General features: G+C 38.2%; 1 protein-coding gene across 2 annotated transcripts in view; it reads left to right on the forward strand.

Annotated features, from left to right (window-relative positions):
• PTPRO (protein tyrosine phosphatase receptor type O) overlaps positions 1-16548 on the forward strand; it is a 272959-nt gene that overhangs the window by 149304 nt on the left and 107107 nt on the right. For both annotated transcript variants that reach the window (XM_010368473.2, XM_010368474.2), the window contains exon 2: positions 8156-8429. In XM_010368473.2, the coding sequence (XP_010366775.1) occupies positions 8156-8429 (274 nt within the window). The remainder of the gene's footprint in view (positions 1-8155; positions 8430-16548) is intronic.

A 16548-nucleotide genomic window follows, 5' to 3' on the forward strand; every position in this document is an offset into this window, starting at 1 on the left:
CTGCTTCTAGAACAGGTCAGAGGCACCTGGGCTCCCCCTTCGTGCTGAAGCCAAGTGCCCAGCCCCCTTTTGCTGCCTCAGTTAGCTGGCCCCACTGGTTATGGAAAGATAAGTACCAAGAGGCATAAGGATATATGGATCCTAGACCTCGTCCTGACATCAATTAGCTGTATGACATTTGCACCGCTGTTTTCTCAAGCATACAATGAGAGCTGGACCAGAGAAATCACTATATTAAATTTGTTATGTAAAGGAAATTTCAGCAAAAATATTTTTCCTGCAGAGTCAAGCAATACTATTATTTTGTCTCAAAAAAGTTTCACATTTTTTTTTTACAGTAACCAAGTAAATCAGCATCGGACTTTCGTACATTTATCAGATCAATTTCTATTACTTTTAACTGTTCCTTCCTGCTCTACTTCTCAGCAGGGATTACGTGCCTGCAGCGTACTCTCGAAATTTTCTCCTGAACATAGATTCCAGGAAAAGCTAAGGTAAAGACGATAGAGTAGAAAGCAAGAGCACAGATGACACTTCTTTTAGGCGCACTGCCTAGATCTCACTTGGCCTGCTGCCTTCCTCTCATTAGTTGCACCAACTGAATCTGATTAGCCCACTCTGATTTATTTTTGGCAACCTGGGAGTGCATGGGCCAATGCTTATTTTCATGGCTGATACAATCATCTCCAAAGCTGTCGTTAGCATTTGGAAGATTAGTACCTTTCTCTGGATGATTTTACTGCCTAGGAAGCATCATGACACACATTACACATATATTTCTTAAACACTTTACAAAATTGAGTCTATTTACTCCTCTTCTTATTATCACAACCACCTTCTGTTATTGGCTGCTAAAACATAGAGAAAAAAGTATTGATAATTACATATTTGATGCTTAAAAAACTTATTGTTTTCTGAGTTAGTGAATCACCCGCTATAATCAATAAGAACTAAAAGCCAGATTTCAATGCTACTGGATACTCAGTGCCTGAGTTGTCTACATTTTGCTTAATAAACTTTCCCATTATGCACCGAACAGTACTATCTATGTGAAAAGTGAATAATAAGGAAATATGAATACACATTTTCTCCTAAAAATGCAACTTTCAGATATGAAGCACGATATCTATATGATTTCTATTTATATTTGTTGACGGTAAGATTTATTAGTAAGGATCATTATTTTTAGGTCTTTGAGATACAAAAATTCTGAGATTCCAAATAAATCCTAAAATATACTTAGTGTAAAAAACATTACCATGAAAAATGAAACACTTTGGCAAATTGTCCAATAGGTTAAAAGTAAAAGGATTTTTTCATCAGCTCCCAGTTAATTTGAAAGCGTATTTATAATCAGGATTCCCCATTCACTAAGCATTTCATAAGTAAACAACCACTGACCACCACCAAACTTGCAGCTCCTGGAGGCAGGATTTTGGATCCCCAGTACTTAGCAGACTGTGTGATTCTTAGTAGGTTCTTAATTTGTATCGACTAAATGAGTATTTCAATTAGTAACTTCTATCATGGATGTGATTACTCTTTCTTTACCTCGTTCCCAAGTCTTCTCTATCCAATGAGGACATCCCAGCTGTTCCAGATACCCTCTTGTAAAGTCTGTCTATAGAAGATTCTAAGGAAAGCAAAAGGATAGAAGAGAAGAAAAGATAAAATTTGCAGAGAGAGAAGTTTAAAGAGAGAAGGGCACTATGATAGGGAGGAAATGAGAAGTTTAAGAAGTATTGCTGGAGACCTCAGGTGCACTTAAGAATTGGGGTCTAATTTGTTTGTTGTTGTTGTTGTGCCAGAATTTTAGAAGTATTTCAATGCTGATGAATTTTCCTTAAGAGGAAGGGAAGATGAGGAGGCAGAAGATGTTGAGGCCAACCTACATATTACTTGTGTTCCCTGCTTGATCCTGGCAATGTATTCACCGTGAGATAAGGGAGGGCTCTTTGTTTTGCTTAGGAAGGCTAGCGGGAGGGCTCTTTGCTTTCCTTAGGAAATACATTATATTCCCCACACTAAAGTAAGCTGATGATGCTAGAGGAAGAATTGGTGTGCCTAGTAAACCGAGGATCCAACTCCATCGGGTCAGCTGTAGCAGCAAGGATATGGGGGCATTCAGGAGCAGCAGGAGTTAGCTTCAGAGCATGAGTGGGAACAAAGTGGCAGGAACAGGTGCACCTTTGGGCAAAGTAGCCCACCAGAACAGGAGCTGATGACTTCACTAGACTGTCAAGTGTCCCCACTGCACTTTGGGCCTGTCCATCATAAGCACACGTTGTGCTGATAGCCTCCATGGCACCATCACAGGGATGGGAGGGCATCCCATCTACCTTTGAGGCCTGGAATCTCTGGGTGCATGGGTATCTCTTGCACACCTGTGACCCAGCACCACACTATACACTCATCAACAAATGTTCCTCACCCATGTGCATTGCTCAGGGCTTGCTCCTGGACTGCTGGCACCACCCTGCTCCACCAAGCAGGGGACAACCCTGACCCAGCTGCTCGTGCTTCTGATGTCCAAGAAAATTGTTCCCCACATTCTCAATTCATTGTTCACACCCACTATTGATTCGACACCCCCTTGGGACACTGACAGAGCAAAGTTGGAGGGTATGGGTACAACAGCAGACTGCACATAGGGCCACGAACCATTAACAATGCAATACTTCTAGATTTGGTGCAGGAGGCTAGGATGTCTGTGATTCTCAGCTAATAGGTTTTACAAGAAAGTATAGTAAGGGAAAAGAGATCATGCATCTATGATAGCAACCTGGACCTTTCTAGTCATATTAAGGTACTGACAATTGCTTAAATTACTAATAGAAGTCTATTAATTTCAAATCTTAGTTGATGAAATGCTATGGTTGAAAATGTCAACTGTCTTTTAAAAATTCTACAGGTGAATGATCCTGACTTAGTCAGGTCTTAATGTGCATTGGTGTTAATCCCGATTTACATTATACAGGTAATAATCTAAGATCATTTTTTCTTTTTAAGCATTAGGAACCTGTGTGCATGTGTGTTTAATTTGGGTATGGGGAAGGGAGAAGAAACAGAGAATTTTGTTCACCCTATTGGCAAAAAAGGGCCAACAGGCACAGGTCACAACCACAGGCAAAAGGAGGTTATAGTAGCCTATTATTAAATTTTTTAAAATACAAACCCTTCTCTCACGTTCACCCACTCTGAGGAGGAACAGAAGATTCCCAACCCCCAAACCCCTCTATTCTAGTGTTTCCATATGTAAAGCCTGAGATGGTGAGGGTAAGAATTAAAAAATTATTTATGAAGGGGAAAAAGACATCTGTTGCTATCTTAACCTTCAGACCCTCCCGTCCCCAGCCCCTTTTGCTTCTTCAGAAGGAGCCCCTGGGAATCAATATGAGTATAGAACAAGCCCTTCCTCTAGAGGGGCACTCAAACCCCAACATGGTATTGGAAGCTCTGGGGTTAACTGAGGAAGAGGGGGAGAATGGATAGCACCTCAACCTAGCAGGGGATGGGGTCTGCCCTTCATTACCATATAGTCAGCCAGCTGGACAGACGGCAGCCTGTGTCTCAATTGCTACCGTCTAATAATGACTTTTTCCTTTTATGTGTTGTCCTCCCCAGTATTTCATAGACAGCCTCCCTCGCCTCCACTGGAGACACTAGGTTTCTTGATCTTTTCTTCAAAGAGAAGGGAGGGGAGAGGAGGTTGTAGGTGGGGCAAAGCCCATCTCGTCTCTTCATCTAAGTCAGAGCATTTGCTCTCCTAAAAGGAACCTAGAAGGAAAGTTCTCCAAGTTCTTGCTCAGATAGGAGCAGATTTCTCTCCCTCAGCAGAAGGACAAGACAGTAGCAGAATACACTGGTCTTGATGAGTGATGCCATCAGTACTGAGTAGCAGAGAGGGAGATTTCAGGAGGCAGGGAGGTAGGGCACATCTGGCGCTGGTCTCACCCTGATGCAGAAGCCTAGCCCTGCACTGTTCTCCTCTTTAGATGAGTATGACAATCACCACGGTCCTGTTCACTGGAGCTGAATGTGCGGGAAGACCAGGCACCCATGAGGCAAGGGGTCTTCCCTCAGTCTTGTTGTGGAGGCAGTACACTACTTGAGCACTAAATATTTTTAAATTCCTTTCAGTTGTGTGGCTGTATTCTTCAGGACATTGGCTAGGACTAAATGACTGAGGATGAAACCAAATATGTCTATACTGCAAAGATTCTCTTGATTTTTTTAAAAAAAGGCCTTTGAATAACACAGAACTATGTTCAGTTCTAGAATTACTTTTTTTTGTTTCTATTTCTCTGGTGAAATTGTCTACCCTTTCATTCATTATGAGCATAGTTTTAGTTTATTAAGCATAGTTATAATATCTGATTTAAAGTACTTGGCTACATCCAAAACCTGGATTTTCTCTTGAAAATTTGTCACATTTTCTTGGATATTTGTATATGGACTAATTTTGGATGATTTCTTGAATATTGTATTGTTATAAAGACTATAATATTTATGTTTCATGATTAAACTAATATTTTTGTCTTAGCAAGAAATTCACTTGGTTGGATGAAAACTACACATGCTTTTTCGTGAGTGGCAGCTTGAACCTTAGGACCATTCTTTTAGCTTTGGCTGGGCTACCTGCAGCCTGACCACCTCATGAATGGCTCAGGAATCAGCCTGAGGTTTGGACAGACTTTAGGACCCCCTCGTTTTGGCTCACTCCTTTTCAGGATTACCCACTCACTTCCCATTACTGGTGGTTGCCAAGATTCTCTTATCTTTTGCCTCAGGCCAGAAAGACTGAGATTTTGTCAGAGTTTCAGCTATCTCACACTGTGCTGAGTGAAGCCTCTGCCCTCTGGCTATAAGCTGAGATAGAAGATGGATGGGCAGACAGGTGGATGGATGGATGGATGGATGGATGGATGGATGGATGGATGGATGGATGAATGGATGGACAGACACACAGATAGACAGACACAGACAGACACAGATAGATAGATAGATAGATAGATAGATAGATAGATAGATAGATAGATAGATAGATAGAAAAATAACTCATTCTGTGCCAATACCTTCTGCCAAGTGTCAACTTCCCTCCAAAATCTCTGCTTTGTTCATGATTCAGTCTTTAGTTGTTTATTTGGTAATTTGTCCAGAGTGTATGGTTATTATTTGCTGGAGGAACAGTCAGAGAGGAACTTTCATGGCCATAACTGAAGCAGAACTTGCAGAAGCATAATTCAAAAGAAAGAAAAGGGTAATGGAGAAGGAAAAGAGCTAGCATTTGTTAAGCTCCATGTATAGGCAACATATTAAATACTTTTTCTGTTCTTTTTCTGTGTTCTTATGTTTTATCCTTCTTGCCCAAACAGTGAAATGCTCTTATGAACTTTAGGCTAGCCTCACAATTCCCCCTGGACCACTGACAATATAGCATGGCTCATATTTTGTGTTTAATCCCAGAAGTACATTGCTCAATGTTAGAAACATGCCCATGTGTCTGGAATAACTGCCTTGATACATTCTCCTAGAATTTTTCTAGGACGCCGCAGCCTCACTCATATTTTTTCAAAACATGTAATTTCACCAGCATAGCTGAAACCAAGAACTTCCCTAGTACCTAAGTGTCAAAACGACTTTCATTCATTATTGACTCCTTCACAAGATGTTTAGTTTATTACATGACATAGTCCAATAAAGGAACATTTTAAAAGTTCATTCTCATGCCTAGCTCATATTACAGAAATCTGCCTAGGATCACCCACATCAAAAGCACTTAGCATATACCAGGTACTGATCCTAGAGCTGGAGATGCAGCTGGAAATAACATGCAGTTCCTGACCTTAGAGGACTTATGGTGAGATTATCGGGAACACAATTTAGTCTATTCAGTGTTAAGACAGAATTAAATTTGTTTATGCCAGACATTCTTTATAAGTACTAGGGCCTGTAAACACTGGATTTCTAAAAACTAAAATAAGAAGAAAAAGTCAGTACATTTTTTGGTCTATAAAGCCTCTTGGAGAGTAGTGATGTACACTGTGTGCTTCATTTGGTTGCTGAAAATATGTGAAAAACCAAAATCAATAAGTTAAACTGTTGGTGGAAATGTAAATTAGTTCAGCCATTATGGAAAACAGTATGGAGGTTCCTCAAAAACCTAAAAATAGAACTACCATAGGATCCAGCAATCCCACTACTGGGTATCTATCCAAAGGAAAGGAAATCAGTATGTTGATGATTTCTCTGCACTCCCATGTCTATTGCAGCAGTCTTCACAGGAGACAAGATACAAAATCAACGTAAGTGTCCATCAGAGGGTGAATGGATAAGGAAAAGATTATGTGTGTGTATATATATGTGTGTATATATGGAATATCATTCAGCCTTAAAATAAAAAGGAAATTCTGTCATTTGCCACCACATGGATGAACCCAAAGGACATTACATCAAGTGAAATAACCCAAGCACTGGAAGATAAATACCACGTTTTTAACTCACATGTGAATGCAAAAAAAAAAAAAAAAAAACTTGCAAGTTGCTCTAGCAGAAGTCGTTACTAGAGTCAAGGAAGGGAGAGAGAGGGGGACAGCCAAAGGCTGGTTAAGGGATACAAAAGTATATGTAGACAGGAAGAATAAGTTCTAATGATCTATAGTACTATAGGGGGACTATATTAACACTTTATCGTGTATTTTCAAATAGCTAGAAGAGCGGATTTTGAATGTTCCCAACACAAAGAAATGATAAATATTTGATGTGGTTGATAAGCTAATTACCCTGATTTGCTCATTACACAATGTATATATGTATCAAAATTTCACACAGTACCCCACAAAGATGTAAAATTGTTATGTATCAATTAAAAATAATAATAAAACCAAAATCAATAAATTGAGTAATTTGTTAGAGGCAAATGCCCATATATCATTCATTCAATCAGCCATTCCTTCATTGATGCAACAGAAACTTACCAGTTATGTGTTATGTGACAGACTCGGTGTTAGGAAAGTAAGTTAGGAGATGAAGACAAATTAACATGTGGAACAATAATTAGGCTGATTTTTTGTAATTGTGACCATGGGCAAGTGACTTTATCTTTCTGAGCCTCAGTTTCCTCAGCTACAAAGTGAGATTAAAAATAACGATACCTATATCAGGAGGTTATTTTCAATATTAAATGTGATATTTTTATATATAGAGCACCTGGCATACTGGTTGGATCCCAGTAGATTCTTAATGAGTTTCAGCAATTTTTCCATCCTGCTACTATAGAAGAGAAATTTGAGGCCCATTGCAGTGAGTAACTTACTCACCCGGGGCACTACACACCTAGAAGATAAATTAAACACAAGCATGTGGTACAAAGTACACGAGTCTTGTTTGAGACCAGAAAGAAAGATTAATTCTGCCTGTGGAGTCTGAGACAGAATCAGGGAGGAATATTTAACCAATTCCATGGATGACTTTCCAGATATTGTCCATAAACATATATCTGGAGACTTGGAGCAAAGTTTTTAAAAAGTCCATCAACTGCTGATCCCCTAGACACCTGCAGATCTTCCATCTGATCTCTTCCTCACTAATATAGCTTCCTTCATCTTTAAGAGGTTATGCTGGTTAATCTTTAATGACAAGGATCAACACCAGTTTCTCAATCCTGACTTTTTTATAATCTTCAGAACTAGCAGGTAAGAGGAAAAAGAGGAAATAACTGCCTTGATATGTTCTCCTAGCATCGCTCCCTCTAAAGTAAAAAGAGTACTTCTTTAAACCATGTAATTTTGCCAGCACAGTTGAAACCAAGAACTTCCCTAGAACTTGAGTGTCAAAATGACTCATTCATTATTTAATCCTCCACAAGATGTTTATTTTGTTTATTACATGACATTGTCCATAAACTGGAAGCAGCTTCAGTGGAAAAAAATCCTCAAAGTAAAACCCTGAGAAGATTATTAGTCCTAAGAAGGATAATCTCTTTCTGATTTTCCTTGTGTAGCTAAAATACCTATATAACTCTATTTTAAGAAATAAGACTTATCACAAACATTAGTTTATGATATACAATAGTATGTAAAAATGATCTTAGTATAACTTTATTGCCAATTATCTGAATATAACCTCCATCTCTTTTTTTTCTTTCTTTCAACAGAACGCTACACCTTTCCATGTAACTGTCCAAGATGATAATAACATCGTTGTCTCATTAGAAACTTCAGACGTCATCAGTCCAGCATCTGTGTATGTTGTGAAGATAACTGGTGAATCCAAAAATTATTTCTTCGAATTTGAGGAATTCGACAGCACTTTGCCTCCTCCTGTTGTTTTTAAGGCCAGTTATCATGGCCTTTATTATATAATCACTCTGGTAGTGGTAAATGGAAATGTGGTGACCAAGCCATCCAGATCAATCACTGTGTTAACAAGTAAGCATCATGTGTAATATTCTCCCCTTTTTCTTCTTATTGTTTCCCTGTTTCTTCTCATGTGGCTTGAATTGAGAGAAGCCACCCAGAATGGCAAAATCACTTGCCTTGACACCAAGTGACATAGATTCAATGTTATGAGCTATATTAGCAATATAGCTTCTTGCTGGAGTTTGATGTTTACTCTTTACCTTGTGATAACAAAAATATTTTTAAACCAAAAAAAGTAATCCTCAACGAAGGAGTATATTTTGAGACTGAATGGCAATTTCAAATTCATGATTGAACTGTGTAATATTCTGCTGTAGTACTTAATAATGTCATCATAACTTGTCTATTTTTTCCAGAGCATGTACTCTCATATTTAGCAATTCAGTTTGGGGACAATGAACTGATACTCCTATTTAGCCTGCTCAAATTCAGGTATAGGTCTTTGGCTGAGAGAGAGAAAAAGATATATTTATTTATCACTTGTTATTCCCTACCTCATCTTCAAAATAGCTTTGCCTTCTACTTCTTAAGAAAAAATGCCAAGCAAAAAAATTACCGGCATTTTAACATTCATGAGTCCATGTCATAAAGAGTTAAGGCTGACATTGGGAAATTTTTAGGAATAGTTTTAACTCCGTGTGATTTTTTTTCACTTTACTCACTGACTTTAATATCTAATCTCAAATTAAGATGTGACTCTACTGTCTATGCTGACATGTGGAAGGAAAACTGGTATCTGTAAGACAGCAGAGTTTATCACTAGCACAATACAATGGCTCAGCAAAGTCCCTTTTGCTTATGTTCTTCAGTGCAAGTTTTGCAACAGCTGCAATTTGTTAAATGCCATCTACCCATGATTGTTCTGGTGATAACTAAGGGAAAAGACAGTGATATTGTCTGTTGGGAGAAAAGGAAACAGAAACTACAAGAAGCAAAAACTCAGAACCAAGCTAGAGGACATATTTTTAACACATCCGTCAAAAATTAATTAAAGTCTCTATTGGCAGAGTCCCAGGATCAGCAGTGAGTCCTAAAAATTAGGAATGGTGTAGACCCAAGACCTTCAAAGTTTATAGACATAATGAACAAATCTATTAGCTGAATTAAAGGGAGAACTTACCTGGTAAAATACTGTCTTAAACAAGCTCTAGAAAAAGACGAATTGCAAGTCAGATTTAGGCAGCAGATATAGACACATAATGCCTATAATACAAACTCCTTGAAATCAAAACCTGTCTTACTTATCTCCATAATTCATAAACACCTAGCCCAAGGCTTATGCTTGCTTAATAGATAATACATAAATATTAGTTCAATTTAGTTGAGCAAGTAATAGGAGAGATCCACAGGAAAGAAAATAAGGCACAAAGAAAAATAGATTTAGGACTGTAATGACGATTGCTGATCCAACATCTCTGAGCATGCACTCAGCCATTCCTCATCAGTTGCAGCTGAATGATTCAGCCCTTTAGCTAAGCCTTCGTGAAGAAATTTGATAGGTAAGTCAATGCTAAAAGATTTCTAGAATATCACTTAGCATTTATGATGAGTTCCATTCAAAATATATTCTATTTTCCTTTGTGATGTTTTCCTTTGACCTGTAGGGCTTACAAGTGTGTTGAATATCCAAACATTTGGAAATTTTGCAGCCATCTTTTTTTATTGATTTCTAGAGGAAGTGCTGTTGTGATCACAGAACATATTTTATATGATTCATTTACTTGAAAATTGTTGAGATTTGTTTTATGGGCCCAAATATGGTCTTTCTTGCTGTGTATTCTGTGAGTACTTCCTGGGTGAAGTTTCAATAAGTACCAACGAGGTCACGTTGTTTGTTCAAGTCTTCTATAACCTTACTGATTTTCTGTTTATTTTTTCTAATAATGACTGATAGAGGAATCTGAAAGTCTCCACTTGTAACTGTAAATTTGTCTATTTCTCCTTTCACTTATTTTGGTTTATGCTTTACATATTTTGAAGCTCTGTTGTTATGAGGTGCAAAAGCTTTTAAGATTGCTGTGTCTTCTTGATAAACTGATCCTTTTGACTGTATGTAATGTCCCTCTATATTCCAAACAATATGCCTTGTGTTAATTTCCCTTTTGTCTGATATTAAAGTAGCCATTTAGTTTTCTTTTTTAGGTGTTTGTGTGGCATACTTAATCCATCCTTTTGCTTTCAGCCTACTTCTGTCTTTACATGTAAAACGGTTTCCTATAGACAGCACAGAGATGAGTCTTGCTTTTTTTTCCAATCTAAAAATCGCTGTCTTTTAACTGGAGTACTTAGGACAGCACTATCCAATAAAAAGAGAATGTTAACCTCACATGTAATAGTAGATTTTCTGGTAGACATATTAAAATGCTTTTTAAAAAGGTGAAATCAATTTTAATAACATGGTTTACTTAATCCGTTACATTCAAAATATTATTTCAACATATAATCAATATACAAATTTACCCATTTTTTTACTTTCAAACAGAAATTAAATTTAAATAAAAGTAAAGCTGCACTAGCCTAATTTTAATTGCTCAATAGCCATATGAAGCTAGTTACTACCAATTTAAATGTATAGGTTTAGACAATATACATGTAATGTAATTATTAATATTTATTATTATAATATAATACAATTATTTCTATGGTTGAATTTGAATTTACCATATTGCTAGGCTGTTAGGTAGAATGAGCAGTGAGTCAATCTAGTCAATAGTTGAGCTGGGTTTGAGGTATTAGATACCTTCCGTTCATCACAGATTTCCAGTTCTTCCCATGGTAGGCTGCCAGGAGTGGTAGAGGGTGTTTCTCAGTGTTTCAGTTCCACCCTCAGTATGCAGCAAGCCCTGAACACCGGCACCACAGAAGAGGTCCTCCAGCAATAGACTGCTCTTGTTTTTCTCTCATCGCTAACTTTTTGGCGGGGACAGAAGATGTTCTTGGTTCTCATGGTCCAGCCTCAGGCTTAGGCAGACCCTGTGACGTTCGATGGGACATTCTTGACATTTTTACCCCTCAAATTACACTAACACTGAAATTCTACATTAAATCTGTGGGTCAGAGAGTTTCCTGCCTCTTCTCCAGTGGTAACAGAACCACTGATACTCTACTTTGTATCAATGTAGGACTCTGGGCCCTAAAGAGTTTCTGCTCCTCTCCCAGGATCAGGCGTCTTTTGTTTCTATTCACCCTTCAAAAGAAGGGATGTTTTCCTGAGAACTGGAAGGGAAAGATTTTTCTGCCCCTCCACAATACATTAAGGTTTGTATTCAGGAAAGATCCAGAGAAGTAAGTTTTCTTGTTGGCCTCTTAGTGGTTTCAATTATCATCTGCATGCCTATTACCTCCCACACCCATCCCCAACCCCCAGAAGGAGGCTCTCTCCAGTCCCTATATTCATGAGACTGCCTCTGGTAGTCCTCATGAGCATGGGGTAGAGGCCCAAGGGGAAAGCGAGAGAGAGACAGTAGACTCTATTTGTGTCTGCGTCTCCCAGTTAGTCTAGACAAGTGGTGACCCAGGACTTCGGGATGATGGAAATGTTCTATATCCATATTGTCCAACATAGTAGCCACTAATTTTTAATTTTAATTAGTTTTAGTTCATTTAAAATTTTATTTAAATAGCTCCATGTAGCTAATGACTACCATATTGGACAGAGCAATTCTATGCATCCACTTAGACCACACTTAGCCTTTATGAATCCATTAAAATTGGAACTGCTTTCTTCTTACCTGCTTCAATGTTGTATCCTCTTCCTGCTGTACTTTGCCAAAAGGTGAAATAGTGTGTCGCCTCCCTCCAGAGGGGTTGTTTACGCCTTGGAATTCATATTACTTGGTTGACTTGCTACCTCACCTCTCCTGTAACCTCAAGAATAGTTATGATTTTGTAGATTACATGGCTTTTGCTTGTTGAGGTGGAGAAGAAGTGATATTGTCCTGGGGCTTTCTACATGTTAAGGGGAAGAGGAAACACGTATTGATTTCCAAAGAGTAAAATTAATTCATGATGGCCTATCAAATATTGTCTTGTACCCCATTGTTAAAGGCTCAATTACATTATCCCAAATTTAAGGAGCAATAATAAGTTGGGAATATAAGAAGTGGGGATTAGTGCACAAATATTTCTGTGACATTAGGTACGAGCTGGCATTTAGTGACATTTGGGTTTCAGCTTCCACCTTCATAAAAGAGGGAATTAAAGTACATGATGACTAAGATAACTTTTGAGCTCTGAAACTAACATTATCTGTCAGTTAATGATGTGTTTTTGCCATCTTTATTTTTCTAACTGAAAGCTTTTTAAACAAGTTTAGAAAACATTTGTAGTATCTGCTCACAGAGTTGACATATTTCTCTTGAGAATAAAAGAGTACCTTTGTAGCAGTCATTTATTGTGTGTTAGATGCTTGTCTTGATGAAATAAGTAATGACAAAGCAATTGGCCCCAGGGCAGTCCTTTGATATTTCGCTATAGTTGTTCTGAGTCTGTCACTCTTAGAGAAAGCTGAAAAACATGTCAAAGAATAAATTTGGCATAGCAGAGTCATTTGGCCAGTTCAAAAGAATTTCACAACCCTTAGGCTGTGACACCTCATTAATATTTAATTGATTGAGAACCTTCAGTATATTGCATGCACTTCAGAGGGAAGGGGTAGTTTCTCAGCAGGTAAAAGGATACCTGGAATCAGTTGCTTGGAAATTGAGGAAATGTCACATACACACAGCTGTGTCACGTGTCAGTGAAGTTCTACAGATAGTGGCTATACACATTAAAGAATACACAAGGAGACACTCTACAAATATAATATTCTATACACACCTATTCTAAATAAAAATAACTCATGAGTTTTTATTTTAGTTATCAGGTACATTCTCTGTGCCATGTCCTAAGTACTAAAGAAATAAAGATAGATAAAAACACTCATAATCAAAGATGTTATACTATAGTGGAAGAGACAAATAAAAACCATTACAAATAATATGATAACTGCTATTGTAACCAGAAAGGGGTCCCAATCCAGACCCCCAAGATAGGATTCTTGGATCTCAGGCAAGAAAGAATTCAGGGCGAGTGCATTCTGGGGGTTGGGGATGGGTGTGGGAGGCAATAGGCATGCAGATGATAATTGAAACCACTAAGAGGCCAACAAGAAAACTTACTTCTCTGGATCTTTCCTGAATACAAACCTTAATGTATTGTGGAGGGGCAGAAAAATCTTTCCCTTCCAGTTCTCAGGAAAACATCCCTTCTTTTGAAGGGTGAATAGAAACAAAAGACGCCTGATCCTGGGAGAGGAGCAGAAACTCTTTAGGGCCCAGAGTCCTACATTGATACAAAGTAGAGTATCAGTGGTTCTGTTACCACTGGAGAAGAGGCAGGAAACTCTCTGACCCACAGATTTAATGTAGAATTTCAGTGTTAGTGTAATTTGAGGGGTAGAAATGTCAAGAATGTCCCATCGAACGTCACAGGGTCTGCCTAAGCCTGAGGCTGGACCATGAGAACCAAGAACATCTTCTGTCCCCGCCAAAAAGTTAGCGATGAGAGAAAAACAAGAGCAGTCTATTGCTGGAGGACCTCTTCTGTGGTGCCGGTGTTCAGGGCTTGCCGCATACTGAGGGTGGAACTGAAACACTGAGAAACACCCTCTACCACTCCTGGCAGCCTACCATGGGAAGAACTGGAAATCTGTGATGAACGGAAGGTATCTAATACCTCAAACCCAGCTCAACTATTGACTAGATTGACTCACTGCTCATTCTACCTAACAGCCTAGCAATATGGTAAATTCAAATTCAACCATAGAAATAATTGTATTATATTATAATAATAAATATTAATAATTACATTACATGTATATTGTCTAAACCTACACATTTAAATTGGTAGTAACTAGCTTCATATGGCTATTGAGCAATTAAAATTAGGCTAGTGCAGCAAACTTTTTCTATGAAGTCTTAGATAATAAGTGTGTTATGCTTTAAGGGCCATACAGTCTATATTGCAACTACACAACTCTGCTGTTGCAAACAACAGCAGCCACACACGATACATAAACAAATGATCATGACTATGTTATAATTAAACTTTATTTAGAGACATCAACATTTGATTTTTTATATAATTTTCATGTGCCATGAGATACTATTCTTCTTTTGTTTAGGTCCAACATCTAAAAATGTAAAAGCCTTTCTTAGCTTAAAAGTCAAACAAAACAGGTGGCAGAACAGATTTGGCTTTGTGGACTGTAGTTTGCTCACTTGATCTGTCATATCATTATAATATGTAATATTGGGATAATTAGAGTACCTATTTGGTGGGGGGCATTATAAAATAATACAAAGTAAGCTCCTTAACAAAGCATGCAATACAGGATCAATCAATAGAATATGTATCAATGGCACTAAATAGAAAGTTACTCGAGGTGTCAGAAGTGAAGGAGATTGAGACAGATTAAGCAGGGAAATATCAGTGAGATGGAGGTGACTGGTTTAGGACAAAGATTCTGACTAATGTGAGAATATCAAGTAGCCTACAGACATTGAAATTTTGAGCAGAAATGAATAAGAAAATTAAGGGGAGAATGGAGGCAGGGAGAATAATTTAGAAAGTTGTTGAAATGCTTGAGGAAAGAAATGATGAGGACTTGAACTAAGGTACTGGGTGTGATGGTCACCACCTAGCTTGGACCGTGAGCAGCTGCTGCTGCCAGACCTACCTCACTGGTATGCTTCGATGTAGCTGAGGTGCCAGGTCAGGTCTCAAATCATCATCTAAACACCAAACAGTAGCTCTGGCCTCAGTCCAGTCCCTTTTCGCTGTGCCTGCCGTCAGAAGTGAGGGTCTAATCCCAGATCCTCTCTCTCAAGAGAACTTGGCCGGAAGAGACACATTCTTCAGTTGGTCACATCAGAGGTTCCTGAACATGAACACAATTGCTTCTTTAGTTTTCATTCTTTAGTCCGGCTAAACAGAGCAATCTCAGAAAGGAGCAACTTTTAGCAGTTAGCATTTAATAAGTAATACAGAGCACTTTTGTTTTCTTTAAACAGTATGTGCTCCACATTTGCGTTTATTTCTTTGTCTCTTCTCTGAGATAGTCACATCCAGAACTTTCAAAACTTTCCTATTCATGATCTCTCTTGAATGATTCAGAGATAATTCAGGGGCATAAAATATTGTTCAATTTGAACATGAGTTTTCATTATGTGAGACACCTAATGAGGGAAAAAATAATCATACTAAATGTCATTTTTTATTAAAGAGAAAACTAGGAACTTAGGCTAGGATTTCTTGTCAAAATAATGCAGTCCATTCTTCTTGTCATCCACTTTTTGCTCCTACCACAAAGCAAAAAGAAAAGCAGAAGCACATTTCCAGACCCAAAACCACAATAGTTCTCGAAGAACCAGAAACCAAATAAAAACTCAAAGTGGGGAAATGGGCTGAAGTAATGGGTCCTCTGTGCTCTGGGTCTGGAAAAGACACTACTGAGTCTGGACCCCAGTATAGTCAGAAGGACTGAAATGCTCCATGCTAGACAGGGCACAGTGCCAGGCTCTCTGCTTATAGCAAAGATTCTTCCTGTTTGACACACACACAAAAATACATATATAAAGACCTGAGGATGCAGGGGACACATATGCATCTTACTGCCAAGGTCCAAGGCTAGTTACTGTCTCACTCAGTGAATGAATCTATAGTGATAACCACTATATCATCCACAATATTAAGAATGGCAAAATAATGTCATATGTCTTGTTGTAGACCGGGTGCTTTGGTGGGCGGACAGGATGCAATGGCTTAATTGTTTTAAAAGCAAGGCATAATAAGAGAGAAATGGGGAGATGAAAAAGCATCAAATGAGCCCAGAGCCTGTGTCTCAAAACACATGAAAAACTTATGCTAAAAAAGATAGATATCAAAACAACTATAACAGTTCAGATTATATTTTAAATAGCAATTTAACAAAAATTTAATTATGTTTATAATGTTCAAGGACATAAATGTAAGAACCGCCTCCAGTTTTTGAAACCAGGTAATTAGTGAAAAAAAAAATTGGCAAAAACAGTGCAGTGCTGTGCCTACAGTTGCACACACTCAGGAGGTTGAGGCAGGAGGATCC

Source organism: Rhinopithecus roxellana, chromosome 10 (assembly GCF_007565055.1).
Source record: "Rhinopithecus roxellana isolate Shanxi Qingling chromosome 10, ASM756505v1, whole genome shotgun sequence".
NCBI classification, from domain to species: Eukaryota; Metazoa; Chordata; class Mammalia; order Primates; family Cercopithecidae; genus Rhinopithecus; species Rhinopithecus roxellana.